General features: G+C 46.2%; 1 protein-coding gene across 4 annotated transcripts in view; it reads left to right on the forward strand.

Annotated features, from left to right (window-relative positions):
- The window catches only part of LOC139541037 (SHC-transforming protein 2-like), a 32,760-nt gene that overhangs the window by 8,229 nt on the left and 2,042 nt on the right, over positions 1-22,489 (forward strand). For 2 of the 4 annotated variants that reach the window (XM_071345198.1, XM_071345199.1), the window contains exons 2-12: positions 1,257-1,511; positions 6,104-6,174; positions 19,050-19,110; positions 19,206-19,325; positions 19,475-19,528; positions 19,728-19,779; positions 20,001-20,127; positions 20,788-20,965; positions 21,359-21,452; positions 21,606-21,776; positions 21,958-22,265. In XM_071345198.1, coding sequence (XP_071201299.1) covers positions 1,368-1,511; positions 6,104-6,174; positions 19,050-19,110; positions 19,206-19,325; positions 19,475-19,528; positions 19,728-19,779; positions 20,001-20,127; positions 20,788-20,965; positions 21,359-21,452; positions 21,606-21,776; positions 21,958-22,265 — 1,380 coding nt within the window. In that variant the 5' untranslated portion in view covers positions 1,257-1,367. Of the gene's footprint in view, positions 1-10; positions 1,512-6,103; positions 6,175-19,049; positions 19,111-19,205; positions 19,326-19,474; positions 19,529-19,727; positions 19,780-20,000; positions 20,128-20,787; positions 20,966-21,358; positions 21,453-21,605; positions 21,777-21,957; positions 22,266-22,489 lie in introns of those variants that run through there. The other 2 variants (XM_071345196.1, XM_071345197.1) reach the window with 2 other exon arrangements.

Below are 22,489 nucleotides of genomic sequence, written 5' to 3' on the forward strand. Positions count from 1 at the left end.
TAGTGGGCTTTTCTCAAATGTTTTACATCTCTACAACCACTGATAATTAATTGCATTTTGTCAAAGTCACAGCTGCTTTATCTTAATATACCGGCAGCACAATTCAGTCCCATAAATGTGAAATATTGATGTTAATGTATAGTAGCTAAAATATGATGTGTATTGACTCTCTTCACTAAATAATTCATTGATGGTCTTTGTTAAAAATGGCTGCAGGCATGCATGCTTTGCTTTTGCAGCAATTGCCTACGGTATGTCTTATGGTCGGAAGCTCTGTCTTTCTGTCATTGCCACATGCAGGGACAATATAATGTGTAAATGGTGTCTGTGCTCTGCATGTAGATGCTGACTGTGTGAACGAATGAACGTGCGTGCGTGTATGTGTGTGAATGCTTGTGTGTGTGCGCTAGGAGGGAGGCTCAGGCAGATGTGTGATAGCTAATGCTGTCTGAGAGCAGCTGGGCAGGGCGAATAGACAAGCAATAACACAATGACATCACCCAGAGAGAGAGAGAGAGAGAGAGAGTGGGGGAGAGTGTGAGCGAGCCAGAGAAAGGGAGAAGGCTGGAGCAGGCCAGCTCAGATGCAGAGAGGCTGGAGAGTGAAATGAGCCTGTGTGAGTGGGAGAGGACCATACAGCACTCACTCAACAGGGGATACAGCTATTTCCGGAAGATTTTGCAGATTTTTTCCCTCTCTTCCATTGCACCTCTCCCCCTCCCCCTTTCCCCTTCCCCTCATCCTCTGTCAGCCCCTCTCAGCCTCTGCTTCAGGCTGCTCCTCCGGGCATGCTACTTAAGCCAAAGTATGGCCGCTTTCGCAACGACTCTGTGACCTCCTCCGACGACCTGATGCAGAGCTTAGCTATGAGCGGAAAAGTGGTGGCCACCCCGGTGGTCCTCCCCTCCGCCCCCAGCCTGCCACTGCCCCCCCTGCCTCCTCTGGAGTCCATCCCACGGTCCTCTTCCGCAGCCCCTGCTCTGGCCGACTCCCCCTGCCTGGACGGGGAGCAGGACGCCACCACCACTTTCTGCATGCTCATCCCCAGGATGCCTCAGTGGAAGTTCTCTAACTCGCTGCTCAGCAGGAGCCCCTCCAACTCCAGCTCCAGCAAGGACTCGGGCAAGGCTGCAGCCCCCTCATCGCAGGGCTCGCACGGCCCCAGTGGAACTTCTGCCCCCAATGGTCCCGTGGCCAGTCTGGCTTCTGTTTTGAACTCCTGTGACCCTGTGTGTGTCAACCCCTGTTCCCTACAGGCCATTAGCAGGCAGAGATCTGCAGCGGGCTCAGCCAGTCCAGGCGGCCACGGCGCAGGGGCTGCAGAGTGCACAGGGAGCCCCGGGGGCCACAGCGGATCCAGGACGGGGATGAACCGCAGGACAAGGGTGGAGGGCATGTGGCTGGGAGGGGAGGACTTCAACCAGAAGGGCAGCTTCATCCACAAGCCCTCCCAGGGCTGGCTGCACCCAGACAAGAAGATCACAGGCCCTGGGGCTTCCTACATAGTCAGGGTGAGTAACCATACATGCAGCCCCTCTACAGCTTTGTGCATTACCCAAATGTTGTTATCGTTCAGCATACCTTTGAGCATTTCTGCATTGCATTTTTTAAGGGTCGTCTTCCATGCAGTTAAATACTGTATCTATCAGCGATAATTTGACAGCTTGTTGATGGTTTCCACCCAGAGTTCATGTTATGTTGTTCACAAAAAAACCTGTAGAATAGTGAATCATTTAAATCCCCTCAGTAAAGCTTTAATAAGACAAAACTGTAAGAAGATATCCTGTTTGCAGTTAACATTTGGGACGTTTCATTCCTTAGAAATAATATCAACGTTAAGATGATTCACCACCCTAAAGGTGTCTCTTGGATACAATTGGACATGCAAATGTCAGGCAGTGTGTTATGCACCCAATGGGTCGAGGTTGAGGAGGAATACATGATTTAATCCAGATAGATGGCTCTCTCTGCTTTGTTTGCTGTGGTGTGGTGGGGAGACTGCGTCAGCCTACAGGCTTCAGGCTTCAGGGTGGGTGGGTGGGAAGGAGGAAATAAACAGAATGGAATCGTAAACAGAACAACACATATTGCATGTGATGAATGAGAGACGTGTGTGTGTGTGTGTGTGTGTGTGTGTGTGTGTGTGTGTGTGTGTGTGTGTGTGTGTGTGTGTGTGTGTGTGTGTGTGTGTGTGTGTGTGTGTGTGTGTGTGTGTGTGTGTCTGTGTGTGTGTCTGTGTGTGTGTGTGCGAGTGTGCTAGTGTGCGAGTGTGTGTGTGAGTGAGTGGCATGTTTCTTGATCTTAGTTTGATTGTTTCCACCTAAGTTAAATATTGGATGTCATATCATTTTGGACAGACATGCATACAATACATACAGTCTTAATCAGTGACAATGGTAATGATCTTTTTACAAATCCTGATGGTAGTGGATACATTAGGTGTTATCACACATTTGGTCAAACTACACTTACCCCTCAAAGCCTGGTTCCTCTCTAGGTTTCTTCTTAGGTTCTGGCCATTCTAGGGAGTTTTTCCTAGCCACCATGCTTCTACACCTGCATTGCTTGCTGTTTGGGGTTTTAGGCTGGGTTTCTGTACAGCACTTTGTGACATCAGCTGATGTAAGAAGGGCTTTATAAATAAATGTTATTGAAATTTGACTTACAAATAGAAGCGTATCTGAGAAATATAGAAAACAAATGATAATATTGTCCAATGAAATAGGTCATTTTAAAAACCATTGTGTCTTTTAGTGAGTAAGATGTAATTTCCTAGTCTAAGCCCGTGATTCTGGCTCACAATGGGTTACATCCAAGGCAGACTGTTTGACGTCAATGATCTCCCCTCAGCAATTCCCTCTGCCCCTTCGCTCTTCCCATCCCCCCCTCCTCTACTCCCCCCAGCCTCAACAAAACGACATGGCTCTTTATTAGCACAGTCTAGGCCCAAGCACGCTTTCTAATTACATCACACAGGCACCATTCATTCCTATACACCATTACATTTAATCACAGTCATTTGTATCACACGTGGTAGGGAAGAACTAGGGTGACATAGCAGGGTCAACGAGTCCATCTGCATTAACACTGAGGAGTAGTAGTAGCAGACAGCATAGAGTGAACACTCAGCCAGGGGCTTCCCTAACCGTGCTTTCCTCACATTAACGCCTCTGACTCTGCCATGCCTAATATAATCCACAGTTAAACATGCTACACTGAGAGGAAACACCAGAGAGCATTACAGGAAATATTTCATTATGGTTGTGCCCTGCACAAGTTTTCATTAGCAGTTTGCTCTAGCCTAATCCGTTATAATAATATTTACATAAATGGCCCCTGCAGCAAGACAGGCAGATAAGATGTGTGTATATAAGGGGCGTTGTGTCTTTTCATCCTCTCTATATAATGTGGTGTGCAGGGAGGAGCACCAGTGAATCTATTACAGTCTGTATGACAGCAGATTTATGCTGCTCTCTGCTTATCTCTTTGTCATCATGACATACACTACATGGCCAAACGTGTGTGGATACCCCTTCAAATTAGTGGATTCCGCTATTTCAGCCACACCCATTGCTGGCAAGTGTATAAAATCGAGCACACAGCCATGCAATCTCCATAGACAAACATTGGCAGTAGAATGGGCCGTACTGAAGAGCTCAGTGACTTTCAACATGGCACCATCATAGGATTCCATATTTCCAACAAATCAGTCAGTCAAATTTCTGTCCTGCTAGACCTGCCCCGGTCAACTGTAAGTGCTGTTATTGTAACGTCTAGGAGCAGCAACGGCTCAAGCGTCGGCTGGAGTGGTGTAAAGCTCACTGCCATTGGACTCTGGAGCAGTGGAAGCTTGTTCTCTGGAGTGATGAATCACGCTTCACCATCTGGCAGGCCAATGGACGAATCTGGGTTTAGTGGATGCCAAGAGAATGCCTGAATGCATAGTGCCACTATAAAGTTGGGTGGAGGAGGAATAATAGTCTGGGGCTGTTTTTCATGGTTTTGGCTAGGCCCCTTAGTTCCAGTGAAGGGAAATGTTAATGGAAATCCAGTGAAGGGAAATGCTACAGCATACAATGACATTTTAGATGATTCTGTGCCTCCAACTTTGTGGCAACAGTTTGGGGAAGGCCCTTTCCTGTTACAGCATGACAATACCCCCGTGCACAAAGCGAGGTCAATACAGAAATGGTTTGTCGAGATCAGTGTGGAAGAACATGACTGGCCTGCACAGAGCCCTTACCTCAACCCCATCGGACACCTTTGGGATAAATTGCAACTCCGTCTGCGAGCCAAGGGCCTAATCACCCAACATCAGTGCCCGACTAATGCTCTTGTGGCTGAATGGAAGCAAGTCCCCGCAGCAATGTTCCAACATATAGTGGAAAGCCTTCCCAGAAGAGTGGAGGCTGTTATAGCAGCAAAGGGGGGACCAACTCCATATTAATGCTCATGATTTTGGAATGAGATGTTCGACGAACAGGTGGCCATATACTTACCATGTAGTGTGTATCTTCTTTCCTGCACATTTCCACCCAGTCACTTCCTTTCTTCCACCGCGGCCAGCCAATCAGCCGGGCAAGTTGAACCAGCATTTGTGGTGTGGCGGCCCTGCATCTGCCACTTCAAAAGCCAAGCCACTGCAATGCAGACTTCCTGGCCTGGCAAACCGCAACGTAAGAAATAAAAAATAAAATTGCAACTTGGTTCAACTGACAGGTGGCGACAGTACAGTATACCTTTTCCACTGAGCAACATGAGCCCCTTGCCAGTCTCTCCCTGCTGACCCCTGCTTCTATCTGGAGAGCCGAGCAGCAGCAGCAGAGATATTAGATAATAAACTTTGGCTGGAGACTTGAACAGGATGTTCTCTGTTGCAGTGATAGTGGGGCCAGATTAGCCCCAGTAATATGATAGATATCCTTCGTTGATGTTCACTTCCTTGAAGGCAAGGCAGTGGCTGAGATGGCGTCTCTTTCAGAGAATAAAGGCACATTTTCGCCATTTCTCTGGAATGTTTCTTGGAAACGCTGCATCACTGGTTCCAGGAAGGGAGTATTAGAGATTCTGCCGGGGGGCGGAAGGAAAGTTGAGAGCTCGATGGGACATTGAATCGTGCGGAAGAGAGTGTGACAATGAAGGCATTGAGAGAGAGAAGGAGAGGGAAAGAGGGAGAAGAAGAAGACCGTCTGCCTGATGGAAGACTTCCCCAGTCTCCTAATCTGGTTAGGGTGCTCATTTAGCTCTCAGGCAGAGGAGTTAGCCTGATTATTTATCTCCCTGTCTCTGGCAGCAGCCAGCCACAACAACAGATCCAGACAACAAACTAAGAAGACATTGATTGAGCTTGAGTCAAATGAGGATGCATGGACATGAATGATAGAGCGTCGAATAAGCTCTTACACCTTTGAAAGTAAAGGGGACTACCGTACAGTATACATACCCTATCTCAGTGGATGCTGGTGGGAGGAGCTATATGAGGACTCCGTTGTGGCCTATTTTAACATCATCTAATTTGGCCTATGCCTATGATGTTTATATGACCTCGATACTGATATGGTTCAGTAACGTGGCACATTTAATGTCCAAGTATATTTAGCATACGTATCTTGTATAATTAGTATTTTTGGTGTAGTAGGAGTTGATGGAGTCCCCTCTCCCAGAGCACTTTGCCTGGTCCCCAGTGACACACACACACACACACACACACACACACACTCCTCTGCTCCTCTGCAGCTACAGTTCCCTGAATACACTGAGTTCTCAGTGTTGCTAATCTAGTCATGGAGACATTATTACCACCTTAATGTGGCCATTACTCCGCCACTCACACTGCCTGCAAATAACTGGGCCTTTAGTACTATGGTATAAATGATTGTCATACATGCTATGTGTTAACCATTCTGGAAATACATGCTACTCTGTGTGTGATACATGCTATTGCCGTAGCACCATGTATCAGTGAAAAAGGCTGTCATGACAGTTCAAGTCTCATGACCTAAAGTGCTTTAATTGGCTTGAGAAAAATGATCTATATAATAATACATCTGGTTGGAAATCTATCATGTAATAAAGTATTTTTCTATCTTTTCTATCTTTGCAGTACATGGGCTGCATTGAGGTGTTAAAGTCGATGCGATCGCTGGACTTCAACACTCGGACCCAGGTGACGAGGTAAGGGAGGATTGATTCTGCCCTGCTAGTGATGAGTCAATAGAACCCGATCTGATTAGAAGGATAAGGTACACAGAAGAGTCACAGTGATACCAAATCAGGTAGAAATTCACAGGCACGCCAGTCCTGCTTTTCACTGTAATGATATTACTAGCAAGGCCCAGAATATTGTGTATCTGGTAAACATTATTTTGACAAGCCATGGATGCATGTAAATGGCACATATGAGCCTTTGCTGTGTGTTTGTGTGACTGTGTGCACTCACACGTTTACATGTGTGTTTATTTGTGTACGTGTACACATGTGATGCTGGTGGCACGAAGGTGGCCAGGCGGGGCTCCTTGTCTGAGTTGGAGCAGTGCACGCTTTCTTTCTTGTTTTATTACGTTTATTTGGACAGGGACAATGTACAACAAAAACATCTCAGAAGTGAGAAGTGAGAAGTGATGCGTTGCACCAGATTATATTTTACAGCTAATTTACATCTGCAGTCCCGGGCAGGTGAACATATAAACATGAAAATAGCTCCGTATGAGAAAGCAAATTGGGAAAAGGTGGTGGTTCGTTTGGGGACGCTGCAGTCCCCCCTGGTGGAGGTTCTTGTGACCAAGGTTATTATAGTTTTGTGTTTTTTATATTCGTTTTTATTTCTATACGTTTTAAGATTTGTATTTGAAATTCTATTTAGTTTCAATTATTTTTCAGATCTACTTTACTAGTTGTTTAAGTTGTATATATTATGTTTTTATATTATTTTGTTTCAGTTTTTGTTTTAGTGTTTGGGACAGAAAGTATCCTGTGTGGGAGGCTAGGAGACATTTACGTGTTGTATATACACTACCGGTCAAAAGTTTGGACACACCTACTCATTCAAGGGTTTTTCTTTATTTGTACTATTTTCTACATTGTAGAATAATAGGGAAGACATCAAAACTATGAAATAACACATATGGAATAATGTAGTAACCAAAAAAGTGTTAAACAAATAAAAATATATTTTATAATTTAGATTCTTCAAAGTAGCCACCCTTTGCCTTGATGACAGCTTTGTACACTCTTGATTATTTATTTTTTATAGGGGGAGAGATGTTACTTCTTGCCACTGTCGGGCAGAAATGCATAAGGTGAAGGGTCAAATCATAGGATAGGTTAGGTTTAAAGGTAGACTTACAGAAGCGAGATGACGTAGATGTGGGAAGTAAACAGTAGTAGTGAGTCAATTTCCACAACAACCAGGAGCGTTGAAGCGCAAGGCTAAACTTCTCAGCTGTTTTGGTCTCGTAGTGTCAGGACCCGGTGCGAGAAACAGTCACTAAAACGGCAGAACCCAGAAGATGAGGCAGACACAGCAGTACTAGAGATGGTGGTTTAATAAAAAATAGATATCTTCCAAAAAACAAAGAAAATCCACAAAGTGGTAAAAACAGCAAGGGAAAAACAAACCTCAAAAGACTAATACAAAATACAAAAGAACAAAACCAGAGAACCTCTGGAAAATCCAACAAGAGAAAAATAAATGTTCACAACAAGGCTTGGGCTGGGGCTGGGTGCTAACATACAAACACTGAGCAAGGAACTGAGAAACACACAGGGATTAAATACTAACAAGGGAACGACATACAGGTGCAAACAATAATTAGAGCAAGGGAAAAACAAAAGGTACAAAAAAAAGGTGCAATGGGGACATCTAGTGACAAAAAAACAGAACAGTCCTGGCCAAAACCTGACAGAATCCCCCTCCTAGGAACGGCTCCTGACGTTCCTACCAGCCTTCTCAGGGTGGAGGGCCCTGAACTGACGAATGAGGTCAGGGTCCAGTATGTCCTTGGCAGGAACCCAGGAGCGCTCCTCGGGACCGTAGCCTTCCCAGTCCACCAGATACTGCCAGGACCGCTGCACCCGGCGGGAGTCCAGTATCCGGTGGACGGTATAAGCCGACTGGCCTCCGATGACACGGGGCGGAGGGGGAGGTCTGCCTGCCGGAATAAGGGGAGAAAAGACAACAGGTTTTAATAAAGAAATGTGAAATGTGGGATTGATTTTAAGGGATCTGGGTAAGTGCAGGCGAAAAGTAACGGGATTGACTCTCCTGGCAATCTTAAAGGGTCCGATGAATCTCTGGGACAGCTTGCGAGACTCCACCCGTAGCGGTAAGTTTTTTGTTGAGAGCCATACTCTCTGGCCGGGGTACAGGGTAGGACCGGGACGGCGACGTCTGTTGGCTTGTCGTTGGTACTGCTGTGAGGAACGCAGAAGATTAAGACGGGCCTTCTTCCACGTAAGCCGACAGCGTCTGATGAACCTCGAGGCTGAAGGCACTCTGACTTCTGCCTCTTGGTCCGGGAACAATAGAGGAGCATAGCCAAACTGACACTCGTGCGGGGATATACCAGTGGAGGAGGAGCACAAGGTGTTGTGCGCGTACTCGGCCCAAACAATGAAGGATGACCATGTGGATGGGTTGTTGGAAACCATACATCTGAGGGTGGTTTCCAGCTCCTGATTCATCCTCTCAGTTTGGCCGTTGGACTCCGGATGGTACCCTGAAGATAAACTGGCCGTGGCCCCTATGAGTTGGCAGAAGGCCTTCCAAAACCTTGAGGCGAACTGGGGACCTCTGTCGGAAACCATATCTTGCGGGATGCCAAAGACTCGGAACACATGGTTAATCACCAACTCAGCTGTTTCCTTGGCAGAAGGTAATTTGGTCAAGGGAACAAACCTGGCCGCCTTAGAAAACCTGTCGATGATGACTAGGATCGTAGTATTACCATGGGACGGAGGAAGGCCAGTAATAAAGTCCAGCGAGATATGGGACCAGGGTCGGTGGGGAATAGATAAAGGGTGAAGGAGTCCTTGAGGGCGGAGGTGAGAAGATTTGCCCTGGCAGCACACGGAACAGGCCTTAACGAAAGTGGCAACGTCTTCTTTTATGGTGGGCCACCAGAACTTACGCTGGATGAACTCCAAGGTGCGACCTACGCCCGGGTGACAGGTGAGGCGAGAGGAGTGCCCCCACAGAAGGACTTGGGACCTTGCTGCCTTGGGAACAAACAACCGATTAGCAGGACCTCCTCCAGGGCTCGGTTCGATGGCTTGAGCTTGTTTCACGGTATCCTCCACTTGCCACGAGATCGGAGCCACGATCTTAGCGGCAGGAAGAACAGTCATGTCAGTATCTTCTCGAATGGCAGGAGAGTAGACTCGTGACAAGGCATCCGGTTTGAGATTCTTCGACCCGGGTCTATAGGTGAGAATAAACTGGAATCGGCTGAAGAAAAGAGACCATCGAGCTTGTCTGGAGTTCAACCGCGTCGCCTGCTGGATATACTCCAGATTTTTGTGGTCCGTAAGCACTTGAAACGGTTGAGAAGCCCCCTCGAGCCAGTGTCTCCATTCCTTCAATGCCATCTTAACCGCTAGGAGTTCACGATCCCCCACATCGTAATTCCTCTCGGCCGGGGTAAGCCGGTGAGAGAAGAAGGCGCAAGGATGAAGCCTCTTGTCTTCACCCCTCTGAGACAGGACAGCTCCAACACCAACCTCTGATGCGTCTACCTCCACCACAAAAGGTTCATCCGCCGTCGGTAGTGTCAGGATGGGAGCAGAGAGGATGCGCTGCTTGAGTCCTTGGAAGGCCGTCTCAGCTTCTCTTCCCCACAGAAACCTTGTGTTGCCACCCTTGGTTAAAGCTGAGAGAGGGGCTGCCACCGAGCTGAAGTTCTTGATGAACTTGCGGTAGAAGTTAGTGAAGCCCAGGAAACGCTGAACTTCCTTAACGGACTTGGGGGTGGGCCAATCTGCTACCGCCCCTACCTTCTTGGGGTCCATCTGGACTCGACCGGGTTCCACTACAAATCCCAGGAACTGTACTCGAGAGGAATGGAATTCACACTTTTCCGGCTTAACGTACAAATGGCTGTCTAGGAGTCGTTTGAGCACTTGTCTGACATGCTTAGTGTGTTCTTGAAGGGAGCTCGAAAAGATGAGGATGTCATCCAAGTAAACAAACACGAAAATGTTAAGCATATCCCTAAGCACATCGTTTATGAGCGCTTGGAACACAGCCGGGGCGTTGGTCAGGCCGAAGGGCATCACCAAGTATTCGTAGTGACCAGTAGGCGTGTTGAAAGCGGTCTTCCACTCGTCACCGGGTTTGATCCGCACAAGATGGTATGCGTTCCGCAGGTCAAGCTTAGTGAAGACCACTGCTTCCTGGAGCAGCTCAAAGGCTGTGGCCATAAGGGGTAGCGGGTAGCGGTTACGGACGGTTATGGCATTAAGTCCCCGGTAGTCGATGCAAGGACGTAATCCCCCGTCTTTTTTGGCCACAAAGAAAAACCCTGCTCCCGCCGGCGAGGTCGGATGGACGCATGAGGCCTGCTGCCAGAGCGTCCTTGATGTAGGTATCCATAGCAGCTCGTTCGGGAGGAGATAGGGAAAAGATCCGACCCCTGGGGGGGCAGGTGCCCGGAAACAGGTCGATGGGGCAATCGTAAGGTCTATGGGGTGGTAGTTTGGTGGCCCTCTGTTTGCTAAATACCGGTTTGAGGTCATGGTAACACTTGGGAACTCGGGACAGGTCGATGGATTCTAGAGACTCGGGAGGGGAACTCGGGGAACTTGGGAAGATACAAGTGGCTTGGCACGTAGGACCCCACTGCTTGATAGTGCCCACAGACCAGTCGATGTGAGGGTTATGGCTGTGAAGCCAGGGGTATCCAAGGACGAGAGGGAACTCGGAACACGAGGTCAGATGAAAGTTCATCACTTCCTGGTGTTGGGAAACTGAAAGACGCAAGGGGGTAGTGACACGAGTGACAAGTCCAGATCCCAAAGGGCTTCCATCCAACGTAGTAACCCTTATGGGGTCACTTAGAGATTCAGAGGGAACGCCATTCTCCTTCGCCCAGACACCATCCATGAAGTTACCTGCGGCTCCAGAGTCTACCAAGGCTTGAAGGGGAAGCTCGTGGTTGTCCCAGGAAAGGGTAACTGGAATGAGCAGGCGGGAGTTGGATGGATGAGAGGAGGTTATGTTTCCCGTTACCGTCCTCCCAGGCCTGCACGGGAGAGTGCGTTTTCCCTGGAGCCCGGGACACGTGGAGAGGAAATGGCCCGGTTTGCCGCAATATAGACAGCATCGCTCCCTCATCCGGCGGTCTCTCTCAGCCTGGGAGATGCGTCCAACCTGCATGGGTTCCGGTGGAGTCAGCGGGGATAAAGGTGGAGACTCGGAGCTGGGACCGATAGGAGCTAGGGTGAGAGATCTACGGTTGAGCTCTCTCTCTCTCAGACGCTGGTCTATGCGTGAAGCCAACTTGATCAGGGACTCGAGGTTGTCCGGTGGTTCCCGAGTGGCCAGTTCATCTTGGATGGTGTCGGAAAGACCCTTCAAAAAGCACACTGTGAGCGCCTCGTCATTCCAGCCACTCGCTGCTGCCACCGTGCGGAACTGGATGGCATAGTCCGTCACGCTGCGCCGACCTTGGCGGAGAGTCAGGAGCTGTTTGGCTGAGTCAGGACCGCTGGTAGGACCTTGAAACACTCGCTTGAATTCTTCAGCAAAGGTAGAGTAGCTGGCACAGCAGGGACTTTGGGCATCCCACACAGCAGTAGCCCAGGCTAGGGCTTTTTCCGACAGCAGGGTGATGATATATGCTATCTTGGACCGGTCGGTGGGAAATGACGAGGGTTGCAGCTCGAAGGAGAGAGAACATTGGGTGAAAAACCCCTTACAACCACTCGGATCACCTGAGAACCGTTGGGGAGGCGGCAGACGAGGTTCAGCCAGGGGGTTAACTGCCACGGGCACTTGAATCTGATGAACTGGAGCAGAAGCGGTTGCAGGAGAAAGTTGATCAGAAATCTGCTTTATGGAAGTCATCATCTCCGACGGAAGTTGAGAATGTCCAGCCATTAAGGCCTCTTGCTGAACCAGAGCAGCTTCGTGACGTTGGACAGTCCCCTCGTGGTGGGACAGCATGGGAAAAAAGTCCTGGGTACTGGCTGCCTCTGGGTTCATTTTAATGGCTCAGTGTTTCTGTCAGGACCCGGTGCGAGAAACAGTCACTAAAACGGCAGAACCCAGAAGATGAGGCAGACACAGCAGTACTAGAGATGGTGGTTTAATAAAAAATAGATATCTTCCAAAAAACAAAGAAAATCCACAAAGTGGTAAAAACAGCAAGGGAAAAACAAACCTCAAAAGACTAATACAAAATACAAAAGAACAAAACCAGAGAACCTCTGGAAAATCCAACAAGAGAAAAATAAATGTTCACAACAAGGCTTGGGCTGGGTGCTAACATACAAACACTGAGCAAGGAACTGAGAAACACACAGGGATTAAATACTAACAAGGGAACGACATACAGGTGCAAACAATAATTAGAGCAAGGGAAAAACAAAAGGTACAAAAAAAAGGTGCAATGGGGACATCTAGTGACAAAAAACCAGAACAGTCCTGGCCAAAACCTGACACGTAGCTACCACGTTGTAGCAGGGTGAAGAATCCATGCACATGCGCAGATAGTCTGTTTGACTGTGTGAGAGCAAAGTTTTGCATGGCGCTCATCTCAATGGGCGTGTTCGACCAGATCACTTTTGTCAAGTCGCCTTTCATTCTGGAGATAAAAACTGTCCGACTGGCTCCTACATATAGACTGCATGAACTTTACAAAAATCATGTGATCAAAGGTCATTAAGTTTTGACTGCAGAAGACTGCAAGTTTTTGCAGTTGCTCTTTACCAACTTCATCCTGCAACCATCGCCTGCATTGTGGGTGGCTCATTGCCAACGAATCATTAGGGTGTTTCAGTTTAACCCACGTGAACAGGAACCAATTTGCCGTGATATATGTGAACAATGGATATACAAATAAATGTGATATTTGAGGCTTTGTCTCACTAATTGATTGTACAATGTGTACACACATCATATTATATTATGATTTCAGTTTGTGAGTGTGTGATTTGAGGGTTAGAAACGACCTGTACGCTCTCGTTGGCTGGCCCTCGCTTCAAACTCGTTGCCAAACCCACTGGCTAGGTAAAGCCCCGCCTTATCTCAGCTCACTGGTCACCATAGCAGCACCCACCCGTAGCACGTGCTCCAGCAGGTACAGTGGGGAGAACAAGTATTTGATACACTGCCGATTTTGCAGGTTTTCCTACTTACAAAGCATGTAGAGGTCTGTAATTTTTATCATAGGTACACTTCAACTGTGAGAGAAGGAATCTAAAACAAAAATCCAGAAAATCACATTGTATGATTTTTAATTAATTAATTTGCATTTTATTGCATGACATAAGTATTTGATACATCAGAAAAGCAGAACTGAATATTTGGTACAGAAACCTTAGTTTGCAATTACAGAGATCATACGTTTCCTGTAGTTCTTGACCAGGTTTGCACACACTGCAGCAGGGATTTTGGCCCACTCCTCCATACAGACCTTCTCCAGATCCTTCAGGTTTCGGGGCTGTCGCTGGGCAATACGGACTTTCGGCTCCCTCCAAAGATTTTCTATTGGGTTCAGGTCTGGAGACTGGCTAGGCCACTCCAGGACCTTGAGATGCTTCTTACGGAGCCACTCCTTAGTTGCCCTGGCTGTGTGTTTCGGGTCGTTGTCATGCTGGAAGACCCAGCCACGACCCATCTTCAATGCTCTTACTGAGGGAAGGAGGTTGTTGGTCAAGATCTCGCGATACATGGCCCCATCCATCCTCCCTTCAATACGGTGCAGTCGTCCTGTCCCCTTTGCAGAAAAGCATCCCCAAAGAATGATGTTTCCACCTCCATGCTTCACGGTTGGGATGGTGTTCTTGGGGTTGTACTCATCCTTCTATTCCTCCAAACACGGCGAGTGGAGTTTAGAGCAAAAAGCTCTATTTTTGTCTCATCAGACCACATGACCTTCTCCCATTCCTCCTCTGGATCATCCAGATGGTCATTGGCAAACTTCAGACGGGCCTGGACATGCGCTGGCTTGAGCAGGGGGACCTTGCGTGCGCTGCAGGATTTTAATCCATGACGGCGTAGTGTGTTACTAATGGTTTTCTTTGAGACTGTGGTCCCAGCTCTCTTCAGGTCATTGACCAGGATCTGCCGTGTAGTTCTGGGCTGATCCCTCACATTCCTCATGATCATTGATGCCCCACGAGGTGAGATCTTGCATGGAGCCCCAGACCGAGGGTGATTGACCGTCATCTTGAACTTCTTCCATTTTCTAATAATTGTGCCAACAGTTGTTGCCTTCTCACCAAGCTGCTTGGCTATTGTCCTGTAGCCCATCCCAGCCTTGTACAGGTCTACAATTTATCCCTGATGTCCTTACACAGCTCTCTGGTCTTGGCCATTGTGGAGAGGTTGGAGTCTGTTTGATTGAGTGTGTGGACAGGTGTCTTTTATACAGGTAACGAGTTCAAACAGGTGCAGTTAATACAGGTAATGAGTGGAGAACAGGAGGGCTTCTTAAAGAAAAACTAACAGGTCTGTGAGAGCCGGAATTCTTACTGGTTGGTAGGTGATCAAATACTTATGTCATGCAATAAAATACAAATTAATTACTTAAAAATCATACAATGTGATTTTCTGGATTTTTGTTTTAGATTCTGTCTCTCACAGTTGAAGTGTACCTATGATAAAAATGACAGACCTCTACATGCTTTGTAAGTAGGAAAACCTGCAAAATCGGCAGTGTATCAAATACTTGTTCTCCCCACTGTATATCTCACTGGTCACCCCCAAAGCCAATTCTTCCTTTGGCCGCCTTTCCTTCCAGTTCTCTGCTGCCAATGACTGAACGAACTGCAAAAATCACTGAAGCTGGAGACTCATCTCTCCCTCACTAGCTTTAAGCACCAGCTGTCAGAGCAGCTCACAGACCACTGCACCTGTACATAGCCCATCTGTAAATAGCCCATCCAACTACCTCATCCCCATACTGTATTTATTTATTTATCTTGCTCCTTTGCACCCCAGTATCTCTACTTGCACATTCATATATGCATATATATATATTCTGCACATCTACCATTCCAGTGTTTAATTGCTATATTCTAATTACATCGCCACTATGGCCTATTTATTGCCTTACCTCCCTTATCCTACCTCTTTTGCACATACTGTATATAGACTTTTTCTACTGTATTATTGACTGTATGTTTGTTTATTCCATGTGTAACTGTGATGTTGTATGTGTCGAACTGCTTTGCTTTATCTTGGCCAGGTCACAGTTGCAAATGAGAACTTGTTCTCAACTAGCCTACCTGGTTAAATAAAATATATATAAATAAATAAAATACATGTTTACTTAGCCAAGATAAAGAACACATTTTATTAACAATGGCAACACTGCCATGTTGATCTGAGCCTTGCTGTGTGCGCCATCGCACGCATTTTGACGCAATCCGACGCGATCTCACGCACACCAGACGCAATCAGGACACGCAGGTTGAAATATCAAAACGAACTTTGAACCAACTATATTAATTTGGGGACAGGTCGAAAAGCATTAAACATTTATGGCAATTTAGCCAGCTAGCTTGCTGTTGCTAGCTAATTTGTATAAATTATATTTTAGCACCTGGCTACGCAGACGCTCGTTGACGTACACCAGCAGTGTGGGTGCAATGATTGAATAACATGTATGTATATATTTATTTTGCAACGATCGCGCACACGACACCAGACGTGTAGTCAGCATGTAGTGTCCGATTTTTATCTGTCGCAGATGAACCACCCCTGACTTCATTCCTCGACTGTCGTTTGCAGTTTGTTGCTTTCGCTTTACCATTCAAACATGCCCGATATCTGCGGTGCAGCTCGTGGCAACGTCATCTCGCTCTCTACCTTTAAATTAGAAAGTCTATGTCAATGTGATCCGCCAGATTCAGAAGTTTGAAAACTACATAAAAAAACAACTTAAAAAAAACCATTATATTCCTGCCCCCCAAAAACCTACAACTGAACATAATTTATGATGGTTTTATTTTATTTTCATTTCAGTTTTTGTTTACTTGTTTGTGACCCTGCTATTTTGGTCTGAGCAGAGGTTAAAAAATACCCTCAGAGGTGGTGATAGTACATTGTGTGTAATCTTGAACACCAGACTGATCTTTCTATCCTCCATGATCGATTGCCAGTAATCTGAGCCCCCCAACACACACGGCTTAAGTGCAGGAGGAGAGGCAGAAATGGAGTGATGGAGAGATCTATTATTGATGATGTTCGCTAATGACTGTTGAGAGCTGAGCTGCAGGGGTCCACGCGGACACTCCCCTGCCTGCCTGCCTGCCTGCCTGCTGGAATATGCCTGTAGGAGACAACAAGGAAGAGGGAGAAGAGCAGAGATTGAAAATTTATGTATTTATGACAGTGTTATGGCAAGATCTATGAAATAATGAATTTAACAATGCTCCATTTGAATTACTTAGTAGCATAATAAGAAGCTCAATATTGTCATTGCTTTCAGAATGACATTTGTTTACATTATACTGTTATTGTTTAAGGATGTTGAAGAAGAGATTGGGGATGTCTCCATTTTACCGTGCATTCCGGATTAATTAATTCAATTACATTTAGTTGAGGTTTCCTGTTCCGCTTCTATTTGGTTTTTCCTGTTGTGTCTTTTCTGGAGTCACTTGTTATTGGCAGAGTAAGAAAGAGCCTGACATTCCCCATGACACATCTTCAAAGACTGACTGGAGAACACTGATTATCATTCGGTCCAGCATGAGTCTGGAGGTCCTCTTTGACAGGTGTCAAAGTATGATGGTTTTGGGCCAATATGCTACAAAGCCACATGAAAAAAGACTATATTATACTATGTATATGTAAATACTATAGTGTTCACTGTAGTGTTTTTTCCTGTTAAGTCCACAAAAACACTAGTATGCACAGTTAACTGTAGTATGCTGTAGTATGCACAGTTAACTATAGTATAAATAATGTAGTAAAATAAAACTGTAATATATACTAAAGTAATTAATGTAGTGTTTTTGCAGATTCTAGTACACTGTAGTATTTACTGTATTGTTTTTCAGAATGTACTATACTATTGTATTTACTGTAGTGTTTTTGCAGACTGTAGCATACTGTAGTTATTTTGAAGACATTACTGTAGTATTTACTATTGTGTTTTTGTTTGGTTATCTTTGATTATCATAGAAGTGGGGGATTTCTCCTTCAGGAAACTTACTGGAGAAATACTAAAAGAGCACATTTTCCATAACCTGTAGGACTGGGGTCTGAACAGATAGTTCAGAGCTTTTGCGCTTTTCCATAACCTGTAGGCAGCACAATATGGACTATACTTGGCATGTAGGTTTCTCACTTATGGGTGGCACAAATTGCAATATGGGTGAGGGGAATGGGCATATGTCAATGAAATCCTATAATATTTACTATAGTTGCGGACTGTAATGTTTTTGCAGACATTACTGTAGTATTTACTACAGTGTTTTTTTTACTGATAATACTGTAGTGTTTACTATAGTATTCTACAACATTCTATAGTAAGTAAGTACTACAAATGATCGAGGGATACTACAATGTGTAGTATAGTATTCTACAGTATCACTACATCATGTAGTAAACTATAGTATTTTTTTCATGTGGGATGGGACTGTACATGGCCAGGAGAGATACTGCAAACAAACCAACACTCACGTCCATTATCCATGTGTAAAGGACGTCACGCTGCTTGTATAGCGAGTACCACTTCCTCCTGATTCGTCTCACACGAGGCACGAACCCAGGACCTCTGCTTTGCTAGCACACATGACAGCCCTCCTGAAGCATCTTACTAGTCGCACCACATGAAAAGCTAGATATTTGGTAGTGCAAGTGGGGACACTTCAGGCTGAAGAGTAAGTTTCACACATTGCATGCACTAATATTCTCCCAGGCGGTGAGTTGAGTCTCTTTGAGAAGTCCTTTACTGGAGACGGCCGCTCCTGCTTTTTAAATATTTACGAGTCAATTGATAGGGGCCGGGTCCTTGACTCTAGCAGCCAGCCGCACCTGTCCCCTGACAGACCCTGTGTTCCGGCTATCTCTGCCACCACACAAGGGGACATCATCAGACATCATCACTCATAAGTCCCCATGCTCACAGCCTAATGACATAGAATACACTGCAGTAGTACACCACACGCTTCTGATTGGAAACAAAATGGAGAGGAAAATGAATGCAAATCAAATAGAGCTTGATGAGCACATAAATCATCAGACCAAGACACTACGCTGTTACTTTCAATCATGCTGAGATACTTGTGTTTCTTACCCTAATAGAATTTACTGGGGAGAATTTGTTTATGTGAACTCAGCTAAATGTGATTATGATATTACGTGTTCCTGTTAGCCGTGTATAAACTGAGATTAGACGTCTGCTGTCCTGCTTTATTCCGAGGGCCTCTGTGTCCTTTGAACTGAAATGGATTGGTGACTCTTGACCTCTGACCATGACCTGAGGCTGAGGGAAGGACGACTGACCTGCTCTTTTTATAGTTTATGCAACCACTTTACCCGTACGCTGTCTATAGGATGATGATGATGATGATGGAGTACAGTTAGACTTTTCAACCTTTTCCCATGTAGCTGCTTGAAGCTGAATTCCAAATGGACCCCTGGCCTCTATCCTCTAGGCACTTTAGTTGATCTGAAAGGATTGGCTAGATGTATCCAATATGGCAAGATGCCCTTCTAGCCTATCAAAGGGCAAGATGGAACTATTACCATGATGCTCTCAGATTTACTGTTTGTAAAGGGTATGGTTTTGGTGAGATTTGGGATTCATTATGGGGGCAACTGTCTGTGTGTTGTCATTCTGACCCCTCCACCTCTCCTCTCCCCCTCTCCACCCACCCAGGGAGGCCATCAACAGACTGTGTGAAGCTGTGCCTGGGGGTAAAGGGGCCTGGAGGAGGAAGGTGAGCGAACGTATTTTGAAGCAACACTAGTTAAATTGTGTATGTGCGTGTGTGTGTGTGATGCTAAGCCCAGGCTCTGTGCTCCTGTCCTGTAGAACATTAACAAGGCCCTGCAGTCCGTCATGGGGAAGAGTAACCTGCGCTTCGCTGGTATGAGCATTGCTGTCAACATCTCTATAGAGGGTCTCAGCTTGCTCATCCCCACCACACGACAGGTTGGAGATCTCTTCAACTAATGCAACACAAACAATACATTTCAATCTTTAGAAACCTGTTTTCCTAACAGGATAGCTGATTTGTAGATTATTTGATGTGATGAAGGACTGATATAAAAGCTGCACCTCCCTCTCTTCCTCTTTCATAGGTGATAGCACACCATCCCATGCAGTCCATCTCCTTTGCCTCTGGGGGAGACATGGTGAGAGTTTGCAGCATAAGTGCACTTTGTGCTTTCCTTTCTCTGTCTGTTTGTTGACATGGGCCGCTTGGTAGACTGCATGTCTGACTTGGTTGCTTTTGACCACTTTCCAATCCCATGACTTCATGATCAATAAGGCCTCTAATGCAATTATATCCTAATTCATCAGAGTTTATTGAGGTTTTTCCCTCTGTTGCAGGACACGCCCGATTATGTTGCTTATGTGGCCAAAGATCCAGTCAATCAGAGAGGTATCTCCTTACACACTATTCAGTTTACTATTGTATTTAATAAACAGAAACAAAGCTATGCAGTTTCTTCCTGGCGTTAAACGCATTAGGATTTGCTGGCATTATGGTTTACTAATGCTTGTTTAACTTAAAGATATAGGTTTTTCTATTTTTTCTTGAAAATATAAGTTGTTATCCTCACAGTGGGGTTGCGGCACTCATATCCTCTATGTTCTCTTCAGCATGCCATATCCTGGAGTGTTGTGATGGTTTAGCTCAGAATGTCATCAGCACCATCGGGCAGGCCTTCGAACTGCAGTTTAAACAGTACCTCCACAGCCCTCCCAAAGCCATCCCCACCATGGAAAGGTGAGACAGGGCCACTGCAGTGAATATGGGATGATAGAGGGAAGTGAACCAGCAACCATCAGGTTTCCAGACTAGCACACTACAAACTGCTCCAGAATCCGAGACCATTGGCTGTTGTTGTAATGTGTTAACTTAGCTGTAGTCAATAAACCAACACTCATCCATCGCACACCACTGGATGGACTGTTTGACAGTGTGTACAATGACACACAGGCTTGAAATGAGCACCACAATCGACATGTAACCACATGCACCATGGTCTGTGTGCACAAGCACTGCACTCAATATAGGGTTGTGTCTGGAAAGACAAAGACTCTACACACACATGCACTCAGTGTGTTCAGTGTGAATTGGTACAGTGCAAGCATGGTGTGCTACTTAAAGCGTTGACTTGCATTTTCCACAGACACACGCTCAACTCAATATGAAACTCAAAAATGTTTAGCTCAGTCACTTGCTAGAAATGTGATATGCTGTGCTCAGATTTCAGTCCATCGAAATCAAAACTGTTATTTAAAGCAGAGTGTGTATCTCCTGCTACCAACAATAGAACCATTCAACTCTAGTGTTTAACGTTATCGAATGTGGAGGAGGTATCTGATCCCTTGCCTTGTCATATTTGGGAATTAAATTACCTCTATTCTAACCGTGCCACCTCAGGAACATCAGGACAGAAGACTCAGCGTGGGGAGATGACGAGGACTCGTTGGAGCACGACTACTACAACAGCATCCCTGGGAAGGTGCCTCCTTTTGGGGGAGTGGTGGACTCAAGGCTGAAGCCTTGTACGGCCTTGCTGGGCCACGTCCACAGCCAACCAGAGAGCAAGGCAGTGCAGGTGATTCCCCAGCCTCCAGCCTCACCACCAAACCCTTTGATATAGTATTTCTGGACACATGACTAACGACCTTGCCTGGCTTTTCAACATAAAATCTCAGAGAAGAGAGAGAACTGTGAGCATACAGTAGCAGGGAACCCAATAACTGTCTTGTAGATGTGCAAGGTACATAATTACAAGAGATTGATATCACTCGAGATAGAAACCAGGCCTCTGGGTTAGCTAATTGGTGAGAGGAAAGCCTTGCTCATACCCTGCAGCCTATACAGAGGATTCAAACATATGGTGTCTGTAGAAGTGGAACTATTTATTACCAGGTGGTCTGAAGAGTCATAAAGAAGTACATGTCTACTATTAGTAATGCTAATGTGAGTTTTGGGCATCTGTTTTTAGATGGGTTCTCCGTCCAGGAGAGACACAGCTTCCTGCCCTTCAGGTCAGCTGTGCTACGAGCTTCACTGGGATACTGAAAACAACGGCAGCTCAGGTGAGACACCATGTGGTCTGATGCGGTACTGCAGGTCACAATACTGCAAGTCACAGATATTACAATGTCTGTGGATACTTTATTTTTTAAGTAAGAATATTGCAGAGAGTATGTAAGTAGCTATGTATTAGTAAACTGAGTTGTGATTGACAGGTCTGACATCAGATGGTTACCAGCGGGCAGACGGCCAGCCTCCGGGGAGCAGGGACTATGAGGAGCACCTATATGTGAACACCCAGAGTCTGGAGGGATTGGAGCAGGGAGCAGAGGACCACAGGGGGGCCAGGGGGCCAGACAGCCCCATGAAAGACATCTTTGACATGAGTGAGTCTCATCAACAGCTATCCATCCACTGAACACAGCCACTGACACAATAGAGATATTATTATTCAAGATGAAGGGAGTATCTGGGAAATAGGGTTGGCATGTATGGAGGATGTCATTCATGTTACAGGTTCCATGTGTGTGCCATGCATGTGTTCTCACTTTTCCTGGTTCTCTGCAGGACCCTTTGAGGATGCTCTAAAGATGCACGAGGCTGGTGGTGTCGGTGGTAACGGTGGGGTGTGTGTTTTGAAGGACCAGTGGCCCAGCCCACCCCGACGTCGTGCCCCTGTCGCCCCTACAGAGGAGCAGCTCCGGCGGGAGGCCTGGTACCACGGTCGTATGAGCCGCCGTGATGCTGAGAAACTGCTGGTCCGAGACGGGGACTTCCTGGTACGAGACAGTGCCACCAACCCAGGCCAGTATGTCCTGACGGGCATGCACTGTGGTCTGCCCAAACACCTGCTACTGGTGGACCCAGAGGGAGTGGTGAGTGATAATCACCTTCTGGCATTTAACAACAGTCACCTATTGACATCAATGCATGACTAAGTGAAAATTATACTTAAGTGGAAATTAGGATTTGCTCCATAGAGTGTATATTTTTATATGGAAATGGTGTCAGCCACTTAGCTATAGCCTAGCATTAGCATTGTTGAGTGCAAAACAATGGTATCAGAAGCATTCTTGTTAGCATCCTTACATATGCGGTG

Source organism: Salvelinus alpinus, chromosome 16, assembly GCF_045679555.1.
Source record: "Salvelinus alpinus chromosome 16, SLU_Salpinus.1, whole genome shotgun sequence".
In the NCBI taxonomy this organism is placed as follows: Eukaryota; Metazoa; Chordata; class Actinopteri; order Salmoniformes; family Salmonidae; genus Salvelinus; species Salvelinus alpinus.